Consider the following 11,378-nt stretch of genomic DNA (forward strand, 5'->3'; position numbering starts at 1 on the left):
TGAATAAGAAATGTTTATATATAAATGGAACATTATATAAAAACTTATTAACTTTTATCAGGAAGTATGCATGTATTTCCCCTTATAAAAACACAAACACTGAAATGCCAAAACCTTATCATAAATATGGAATATCCCCTTAAGACTTAAGGCTGTTGAAAAGATCTTAAAATACCTATAAGTGAACCCATGGAGAAGGGAGCGCTCGAAGCTGGGAGCCAACGCCTCCGTCTGCCACAGAATAGACAAAGGAGTCGAGGCCCAAATCCCATTCCTATGCCAATGGGATTATCTATGAGCTGTGAAATCCTTTTAGGCGGAAACTATGGAACCCACACACAGGCACAATCCGAGGACAATGCAACAAGTGTTGCGGCAGATTGAGCAACAAAGGGCTCATAATTATGGAAGCCACACAATGCGACACATTCGAGAGTGAGGACAGGGGACTATAGGAACTATAAGGACTATAGGGACTTTGGGATATGGTCTATGGTAGGGAACAGGCTAATGAGTGGCCGCAAACAAACCATAAACCAGTCGAATTTCATGCGGTCCAGCCTTGGCGGCAACTTCTTTTAATACCACTTGACACTTGGCCAGGATTCGGGACTCAGAACTAATGATCCCCCATTCCCATTTCATCCAGAATTTATGTTCGACAATATTTGGGAAATTAAATCATTGCCGCAGACAGTTTTATAGTGCGGGGCGTGACGAGGAACCGAGAGGTCTACAGATCCGAGGGAACCGAGGGTTCGTGCTGGGGTCTAACTATCTAACAATGACCTCAGCCCCCTCTCTAAAACCCACCACTGCAAATTGGAAAAATGTCAATTATGCGCAATTTTGCTTAAGCAATTGACATTTGTTGCTGCTCCGTTGTTTGTTGTGATTGCACGCATACTTGGGCAAATAAATTGACAAATAGGATTTGCGTTTCTCTCTAAATTTTTTATTTCTCTGCTGGCCATTTTGAATTAATAAATTGCCGTCAATTTGCCGCTAGCCTTGCCAGCGTGGAAAAGTCGACAAAAATCGAAAAGCACAAATCTGGAAAATATCCGAAAGCCATTCTACTGCGTTGTTTGATATTCTTCTGGCTCATATCCCTGGATATTCTGCCATGTTATCATTTGATTGTTCTGCCCGTAATTAGTTTAATTGCCTTTGTTTCCTAGAGAGATACCCGCCGATTGCATAAGCCCCATGCCAACTGATTGATTTCGCTTTGATCTTTGCTTTTCAGCTGAATGAAATCCGCAAGTGATGGATATAGATCGGAACTTGTTTTGCCAGCCGTTGTCAGTAGCTCGATTGATGGAAGTCTCCCAGTTGAGTCATGGAAAATCGCTGACCTGGCCACCTGTCATTTGTTGGTTTTTCCCCTCAGGGCAGTTATTTTCCTTTTTGTTTATAAACATCTATACCTATAGATATGGTATTTATTTTAGGAAAATTTATATTAGTTTTTTGGTAATTATACATAATTTAAGGCAGGTATTCTCTTTGAAATTGGTCTTGTTGGGATCCTTTGGCTAGGCATTGAGTGTTTCGGTTGAAAAAAAATTGAAGTTCGTTTGGTAGCTTAACTTGAGGTCCAAATTTGCTATAAACATCCTACAACGGATTTAAATTGATTAAAAAATATTAAAATAAAAACATATTATTTAAAATGTTGTTCATAAAAATTAGTTTGTTAAAATATTGTTTTGTTGGTAACATCTTTTTCCAATTGAATTATACAAAATGTACATTATCATTGTATAACCAGGACCTTATCAAGAATGAATTACAAAGGTAGGCTTTAGATCTTTAATACATTATGTAATAATTTTAGTTTGTAAGTTAATATAAAGTTTTAAATTTGTAACTCCAAGTTGCTCTTATATTTTTAAAGGGCTGCAATTAATAAAATCCATATTAAAATTGAATTTCCTGCTGCTTTGACCCCTTTCTGGCCACCACTCGACTGCAACAGATTAAAGATCAAACGGATCCACTCCAGCACTCGCTCCCCAGCCATCCGTGCAACCCATTCATGAGTGACCTCGGCCAGATTGGACCCAAAACCAAAATCCGAATCAAAAACCTTTATCGCGGGCGCGCAATCGCAACGGAAGTTGCGTTCAATTTATGGGTGAAATTATCCACTGGCCGGGAGAATCAGCCATCGTGAAGATTTGCTGAGCTGTGGAAATAAATGGAGATTGGAGATCGCAGATGAGAGATACCTGGCCCCGATCGTCATTGGTTGGCATCAGTGCGCCAGGGTTTGGGTTCGGGTTCGGGTTGGACAATTGAATTAGAAGCAGGAGTAGGACTCATGAATGGGCCATGGAGAAGTCAAGACGGGGGCATGAGATCAGCATGTTCGAGGCAGGGCAACCACTGAACCCATTTTCTCACCTGTTAAGGTTGTAAAGACTCGAAAACAACAATTTATCGCTGTCGAGATCGTCGCCTGCCGCTCCTCGAGAGCTTAGGCCTCTTCGATTGACTTGGGGGGACCTATGGGGGAACTACATCTCCATCATCGGACTTCTTCGATTGCATTTGGGTTTGAGCTTGGGTTTTTGGGCAGCGTCATACGATTTAATTGCTTCGATTGTGTCAGCAGTTTTGTGCGGACACATGTATCCATGTAGTACATGTCTTCATTTTGCTGCGGAAGGGGGCGTTTTGTGGCAGGCAGCTCTGCTCATAGGCGCTCAATAATTTGATGATCATAATCAATGCCCCTTGACTGACATTCGCTGCCGAAGTCGATGTCGATGCCCAACTTTGGTTTCTTTTCGGCACTTCCCAAACAGCCAGCAACAAAAGGCGCACAAAACTTGTTGAAAGCCGTTTGATCCTTTTGACGAGCCGTTTGATCAGGAGAGGCGCTGCCCCATTGATCCTCGGATCCTCAGATGCCAGATGATTTGGCCGAAAGTCGAGTGTTTGTGCAGCCGCTTGAAAGGAGGCCGCCAATTTGGAACTGGCTGGCCAGGATAACAAGGCGGCGTGGGAGTACTTAGGAGCAACTCACCTCACCTTACCTCATCTTAATCGATGAGTTAGGAAGTCTGTTTTGCTTTTATTTCGAAATACATTTCCATTTCGATTTCGGTGATGTTCTGTTTTGCTGCCGCTTCTCCAACTTTTAATGCTCGAATCGCATGCGTAGGTTTTCTATGACGATTAAAACCCTCATATGTCAACTTGGCCCATTCATCATCATCTGAGTCGGAGTCTGCCAGCTTGGAAGTTGGAAGGCAGACAGACAGAGGTAGCAAACAGTCGCCAGACACTCGGCTGATGAGCTCAAATCTCATCAAGAAGTGTCTGGCTGGCGGTTCGCAGGCATATATATCTCTGTCTTACTTGATTTTTTATTTTGGGAACCTACTACAGCACCTACTTCAGCGGCCTAGCGTGATGACTTAATTTTCATCTCAGTCTGCACTTGGAGAAACTAGGGGGGTTTGGCTATAAGATTTGGAATAGTAACTCCTGTTAGGGGCTTAGAATTTCTCGCTGTGCATTTTGGGCATCTTTAACGCAGCCCGATCAGGTGCCTCTGCCTTTTGGCTCTGTCTTTGGACCATGGTTCACTGGTTGAGTATGGAGCCGGAGTCTACTACTTGAGCGTCACCACAGTGACACACGCAAGTGCTTGGCCTGTCCCGGATCCTCCTCCACCTCCAACTCCTCCTCCTCCTCGGGTACCCCAGAAACCCAGGAACCCTCGTCATGATGCAGCGCTTTTAGGGTCTGAAGTTGCCAGCAGCTAGTGAAGTTGTTGCCTGGTTAGGAGCTGCCGTTGACTACGAGTATTTGCTGTAATCATTATGGTAGCGCCTGTGCATCGGATGATAAATCTATCTTTTATTAGCATTTCAAACACTCCAATGAGTGAGTTGTTTTGGCCTGGCCTAATCCCAATTAAAACCGCATTTTTCATCGATCCAAGGGAGATCCAAGTGAAATCGTTAATGAGCGCATAAAGTTTTTGGTCTTAGCTCCGGATTTATAGAGCACGAGTCCCTGGTTCTGGGGAGGAGGAGGAGGAGCAGCTCGTTTCCTGGGTGTCGTATATAAATCGCGTGCTGCACTGGAGGTCTTCAAAACGCTTACGAGTTGAAAGCCCCCGGCTAGTCCAACCCAAGTCGAAGACCAAGTCGGAGCCTCATCATCAGCATCCGAGTTGGACGGGCCATTCATTTGGCCTGGGTGTTGACCAGACCAGTCTCGCACTGCGCCTGGGGTCATCGGGCAGCTCCTATCTTCCCTTCCAGAAAGAGAGCGAGAGACCCGGGCTAATGATGGCCAGTGCGAGTACGAGTATTTGGCCAAAACAAGATTGATTTCCTGAAATCGAAACCTTGAGACGACACGCAAAGGGGCCCAGATCGCAGTGATAATGATGTCGAGAGCCAGTTTTTCTCGCTTCTTTTTGGTTTCTTTTGTATTTAGGTTTGGGGTGGTAGCCATATCATGGTTCGAGGTTCGCGGATCGGGGATCGGGGATTGGGGTTTCAAGTCCGCGTCCCCTTCAGCGAAATGCAAAAACAAATTGTTTGTGGGTCAGCCAGGCGAGGGGCAGGGCCTAACAAGGGCGTTCCGTTGTTTCAAGGAATTCAAGGGAAACAGAAACACAGAAAAAGGATGTGGATGAGGAGCCTGCCCGGAGGCGGGGAACGACCTCGTCTGGGGCTCCGTCTCTGTCTGTGGACTCCATCCCCAACTCCATCTTCTTCCAGGAGACAAGACAGCACACGGAAGCCTAATGCTGGCCATGTGATTTGCGATTTGTGCTTTTGGGCCTCGATCTGTTTTTGCTGCGGTTTCCTTGGAAAACGCGCCATTCCATTTCTAAATTCTGGCAATGACAAAGCGCTGAATGCTGACTGGAGCAGCAGGAGTGCAACAGCAACAGCAACAGCAACAGCAGCAGCAGCAACTGCAACAGCACAGCAGCAACAGCAGCATGCTAATTTATGAAGTAGCAACTTGCAGCGACATGGATGCAGTAATTATAGCTTGGCAACTTGTTGCCAGCCAGGCCCAACTGCATGAATGGAAAGAAAGCCGGGCCAGTTTGCTGTTTTCCATGCTAAACAGAAGCTGTTCTACTGCAGCGGCATCAGGTGAACATGGATGTGGATGAGGATGTGGATGTGGTTGTGGATGCTGGACGTGAACGCGCCCACTCGGTTAGTCCGCCGGGTCGCAAAGAGAGCACCAAACAGCTAAGACAAAAAACAGGAGGCCAACTTCATAGAGACTGAGCTCTCAACACTCTTAAATAAATAATTATTGTTATACCTAATTGAAAAAAAAATTTTTTTTATGTGGCAGGTTCAACTTGATATTCACAGGTCAATTTTACCACAGATTAATGTTAAACTGATATTGAAAAATGGTTAATTTTGATTTATGTCTCCTCGAAAATACTCTCAAATGAATAAACTCTAAAAAAATCAAGAAGGCTATCAAAAGTATAATGATTCAAACCGAGGGTTTTATTTCGAACACGAAGTATAATGTTTTTTAAATAATGTTTTTTACCTTTTATAAACATATCAATGTAATACGGGGTATCAAGTTAAAACTTATACGGATGTTCAGTAAAATATGTATAGTTTGCTAGTAACTCCTTTTTATCAACATGGTTAAACAAAAATGGCATAACATTGTATAATATATAATATGTATATAATATTGTATAATATTGTATATTTTATTTTGATAAATTCATTACATGTCTTAAATGTCTTCTAAAACTTAAGCACCCCCTTTTAGGGTATCGAAATAACTGGCTCAAAAAAGCTAAGAAAAAGGTCCTACCCCGTGGCGTTTTGGCTGTTGATGGGTTGGCTCTGCTGACTGTTCGGCAGCGGCAACAGCAACATGCGGCATGTGGCATGGAGCAACAGCAACAGCAACATGGGGCAGCGGCAACAGCAACATAGTTTACACACCTACCGAAGTCGGGGGCTGGGCACCATCTCCGTCTCCTTCTCCGTCTGCCGAACCCTCTGGCCAGCAACATGCACTTAACTGGTAGCCACAATGCACTTTATAATACCCGGGAACATGGCTTTGGCTCTGGCATCTCTGGCGCGGAATGGGTATGGGTATAGGTTTGGGTATCTGGTATGGGTATGGGTATGGGTATCTGCCCCTCCTCGCTGCTTGATAGATGCGGCTGCCTTGGACTTCCCGGAGCGATCTACCAGGGGGCGTTGCTGCTGTGCTGCAGTGCAACATTGGTGGATAGGCGAAGTGGCAGCAGCAGCAGCAGCAACAGCAGCAGAAGCTGTCGCACCGTTAGTTGGCTTGGGCCTCATTTGCATCGGGCCATAAACACAAACTCGGTGGCCCAGTTCTCGACGCTCTAACCCGAATGCGAATCCAATTGCAGTGAGGTGAACTTTAAGCCGGCGCTAGCCATCGACCTTGGATTAGCCAAATCCGTTCAGTTCCGTTCTACTGCGACCCTTTTAATCCCTTCTTCCTGCAGGGCAGCTCATTAGCCGCACCACCACCCACCCAGGTAAGGGTTTCTTGGGTCTCCGAAGGTGTTTTCGCCCTGTACCAAAATATAATTAGCGAACCCGGGCAAATCTCTTTTTAATGCCGACCAGTCAGCGGGGGTGTTCCGATTGAAATTGGAGCGTAGCCGAGGGAAGTGTGAAAAGTCGACGGCGAGGCTGAATTTCCGACAAACTGAGCAAGAGGAAGCAAAAGCCGAGGCATACGAAAATGGGAATTAAAAGCGCAGCCGCCTCTCATCACCATCAGCATCATCCTTAGCATCGTCCTCTGCAAAACACTCACGCACACAGGGAATTAAGTTGAGTTCGGAGTTCTGAGTTCTGGGTTTTCTGAGTTCTGTATAGTGAGTTCCCGAGAGTTCCGAGACATTAAAGATGCCGACCGATGCTGAGGATTCTGAATGTGGCGCCGGCCAGGGAGACAATATAAATCATATCACTCACACACAACGAAGAAGGGAAGGGGAAAGCTGGATCGCAGCCTTTGTTAATTAATTGTGCAGCACCTTTTCTGGCCCTGAATTTTCCTTTTCTCAGATCCGAAAGTCAAAGCAAACTTTGCATTTTTAGGAGGAGGGACCAAATTCTACAATATATTTTATAGGATCCCTACTATTTATAGGGTTTCATTCTGAAGTAGTTCGTTAGATCCATGACTTTAGAGGTTCTGTTATTCCTGGCGATCTTGCCAATGGGTAGAAATGAAGGAGGGGAGTGTACAACTGGACTTCTGGTGGATCCCCAGCAGTGCTACCCCCAGGAGGAGATCTTTAAGAACCCCTATCCCATTCCCCTGCAAAGTGTCACCGCCAAGAGGTTGCAACTTCCCTGGTGGTGTGCCCTCTTGGAGAGCCTCTTCCTGCTGCTGCTGATGAAGCTGCTCCAGTTGTAGCCACCACCTTTCCGTAATTGCCGCTGATGTAAGCCAACAATGGAGCGAGCCAAGTGGAGGCGACAAATGTCACACATGCTGCTCGTAACTCGTAAATTGTAAATCACATCGGAAACTGTTTTTTCCCGCTACTCTTGCCACACATGATAATTTGTGGAGGTCTGGCCTAGGTGATTCTAATTAAATTGTTCAAAATGTTACCAGCGCGCTTTTGGGCCTGGCGCTGGAAAATCGCTGACAAATGTTTCCGTCAAAACACAGAAAAAGTTTTCATTTTGTTTTGTCAAAGTCCAGGCCAAATACTATAGCACCCACAGGTGGATGGGCACAGTGGTATGGGGTCTATTGGAATTTGTATAGGAAAATATAACTAAGATTTGAAATTAAAAATTCAATTTTATGATCTAAAACCAAATGATTTATTATGAAAAATGTTTATAATGCATTATCAGTTCAAAAAATGTTTAGAAAAATAATAAATACAAAGAAAGAAATGAAAAATGGTTAAGTTCGGATCTACAATATCTGTCAAAAATTGTATTTATAATTTTTTTATATTTTTAAAAAGTGTATTAAAGCTACACTGTCCAACTACTCGAACGGGTCAAAATCAACACCCTTACCATTCCATGGTAAATTAAACTTTGCCTTTCAGGAGCAAACTACCTTTTTCCATTCGACTAAAACCATAGCAAAACTACGGTTTCCAGATAATTTAAAACGAATTAAAAGCGCAACCGTTTGAAACCTCCCGAACCCAAATAAAATAAAACCGAACCGAAGGCATCCAATTGAAAATAGCAACAAGTTAATTTGAGTGGTGGGCCTCCCCCTTTTCGCTCCTTTTGGAAAGTCATTAGAAAAAATGTCGAGTCGAGCAATTTGAATATTTCGATGGCAATGTACGCGACTCCGACTCCGCCGGTTAATTTAAGGTGATAATTGCTTTTTAATGTGACACAACTAAATTTTTCCCATTTACATACAGTTGTTGTTGTTGAGCCGGAAGTTTTTCGGGCCTGCGCATGTGCAGCCAAGAGGTCAAAGGGGAAGGAGGTGCAGGAGAAGTGGGAGGGGGCGGGGGCAGACACTTGTTACGTCGCTGGGACAACAACAACAGCCACTTCTACAACCGCCACAACCACTACAATAATAAAGTGTCAACAATTATTTTCGAATTTCCAAACATTTCATTTCATTTTGGTTCGGTGTTAGGTTTTTTGATGTTTTTTGGTGCTTTGGCTGATGCTTTGTGACTGTTCCTTTCGAGTGACGCTGCTTAAAAGGTTCCCAAAGTGTGAAATTGCCGAATCCCAAGGGGAGTTGAGGGGATTTGAGCAGAGGTACCCTAAAAGTCAACTTCAATCAAATGGGTTGGGGGTGTTAAAGTTATCTAATGTTGGTGGACACATATTTTATATTGCTTCAGATAAGAATAATACTTAATAATAACCGGTTACTACTGAAGTGATTTTTGCTTAGTCTTAAACATTAGTATACATAGCGAACTTAATTAATATATTAAAAAGCACTAAAGTCATTCATAGCGCTTAAAGCTAGAATTATATGCCTTTAGATCGAATAAATCATATTATACTACAATGACCCGATCGTTTTTCAAATAACTTTGATATTGCTGACAACAAAAATAATCTTAACTATCTTTACTAAAAACTTAATTAAATTGACAACCCACCCAAACAAAAGACTTAAGTAAAAAACTCGATCTTGAAAAGTTCGATAATCTTAAGATCAAGTTTTTTGCTTAAGTCTTTTGTTTTGATTAGTGTTATATCCTCTCTTTCAGCCAAGAAATTACTTTTATTATTATTTTTTTTGTTATTATTAATAAATAGTTCTCAAAATTAATTTTCTTAATAGAATTAGATTATATTATTAAACCATTCTCAGTGCAATAAAGCCATACCCATTCCAGTGGCTGCAAATCCAATCGAAATTCCTGGCCAACCAGTTTCCAATGCAGCCATTTTCCGGCCATTGTGTTTCGGTGGCTAATTGGCGCAGTTGGAATTTGTGTCCCAGTGCCAGTGGTTCCACCTGGAACCCAACCCAAACGGGTAGCGCGTGGTCTTCGCCTCGTTCAAAGCATAAGCCGGGTGAAGAGAGAGAGATCCACTGATCCTAGGATTCAATGAATACATCAACACGGTTCGGAGCGCAGCCGTTGGCCTGGAAATTTATTGGCCCGGCCAGTGTCGGTGCTGCCAATTAACGCCAGGATGAAAGCCAACTGGCGAGCGTGGAGCCGTAGCCACCAGCGACGATGAAGCGATCTTTGAAGCCAGCCGCCTGGAAGTTGGCCAAAGGAGGGCGATGAAGTCGTTGGCTCGGCTGGAGTCGTAAACTCTGATTTATTTCGAATTGAATGTCAATACACAGAGACGTGGCCTGGGTTTTGGCTCCATGTGGGTCCATGGGTCCATGGGTCCGTGGGCAGCGGAGCTGTGGGCTCTCTCTGGCGAACCGCAGGCGGTCCTGACCCAATTTGGCGCCTGCTGGGGCGCTTTCATTAGCCTCCTCGTACATCATAAACAGATTCATAAAATGGGTCCCTCTCTCGCGCCGTCGTTGCACTTGGCGGGGCTCCACTGTTTATGGCGTTGAAAGGCGCATCGAATGTGCTGTGTGTGCTCCTTCTATTTTGCCCCCTTTCCGAGGTGAGGTCAGCCTGCAGTTTGATTTTTGCTATTGCCAGGGCAGTTCAAACCACTCACTCACCCCTCCATCTGGACTCATTAAAATGTAATTTGAGCGCCTTGCCTCGCATTTCATTTGGGCTGTTTGGGCTGTTTGGTCAAGTGAGCGCTGGCCATCAGATGTGGCCTGGAGTTCGAGTCAGTTTCCATTTCATTGAGTTGGCCAACTGCTCGCCAGCAACCCCCAGAAGCAAGCCCTCTCTTTCCTGGCCAGTTGCCATCTCTTTCTGACTTGGTCTCGGACTCGAATTGATTTATGCCGAGGGAAACCTCGCACAAGGGTTCACTCGTCCCGTCATTTGTGGCACATTATTATTTAAATGATAAATTGTATTTGGCCGGCAACTTTGGTCGCGGCCCGGAGTTTCGTGGGTGTTTCCTTGGATTCCCCATCCCCCTTCGACTTGTGGGCGTTCTGGCTGTTCGTTTCCAGTTTTCCGTTGATTTTCTTCAAGCGGCTCCTCTTCTACTTGGGTTTTTCTTTGCCCGAAAATTAATCGTCTCATTTGTCCAAATGCCCGCTCTTGGCTTTAATTTGGGAATTAGTGTTGTTTGGTAATAAAATCGATTTGGCTTCCGTATTTGCTCGCTTCTGGTAGTGATTTCTTGGCCAAGTGAGATATCAAAATGGGAAAAGCTTAGGGGTTTTCATTTCTTCCTGTTTGCTGATGGCTGGCAATTTAATAAAGTGGCCTTATGGTAATCTCTTTAATAATGGGAGAAGCTAATGGATGTGGAAGGTCAAAAGGGACTAGGTCAATAGAACTTCGGGAGGTAATTGTTCATTAGCTTAATCTATTTGTATGTTCTTAATAAGGTGAAATCTACATTTCTGGATCTTAAATGTGAAGTGTAGAAGTTATTTTAATAAACAAATGCTTTAAAATGCTTCAAATATTTTTAAACTTGACATGAACAACATAGTATCTTAGTATTATTTTTAAAGTCCATGGCAGATACTTCTAGCTGTTTTTTTTTAGAGAGAACATATTTCCAAGGCACTATGTAATTATGACTGACTTAGAGTTATGTCTTAATATTATATCCCAAGTAAAGAATTTCTCAATTATACTTTTCCAAGCTAACTTATGCATAATCCATATTATCGATGCCCCGATTCCCTATATCTGCTGATTTATCGGTGTCGCGGGTTCATCTGCGACAGTTGATAAATTAATTCGCCCGGCTGATTGACTTGCAAACGTGTTTGCTTGACATATTTGC

General features: G+C 43.7%; 1 protein-coding gene across 1 annotated transcript; it reads left to right on the forward strand.

Annotated features, from left to right (window-relative positions):
- The first annotated feature begins 7,067 nt into the window (after positions 1–7,067).
- LOC108008924 (uncharacterized) lies at positions 7,068–7,985 on the forward strand. Its single transcript, XM_070994826.1, has one exon. The coding sequence runs from the start codon at positions 7,198–7,200 to the stop codon at positions 7,435–7,437; it is 240 nt and encodes a 79-aa protein (XP_070850927.1). The 5' UTR covers positions 7,068–7,197; the 3' UTR covers positions 7,438–7,985.
- Positions 7,986–11,378: the final 3,393 nt, after the last annotated feature.

The sequence above is a fragment of the Drosophila suzukii genome, chromosome 2R (assembly GCF_043229965.1).
Source record: "Drosophila suzukii chromosome 2R, CBGP_Dsuzu_IsoJpt1.0, whole genome shotgun sequence".
Lineage (NCBI taxonomy): Eukaryota > Metazoa > Arthropoda > Insecta > Diptera > Drosophilidae > Drosophila > Drosophila suzukii.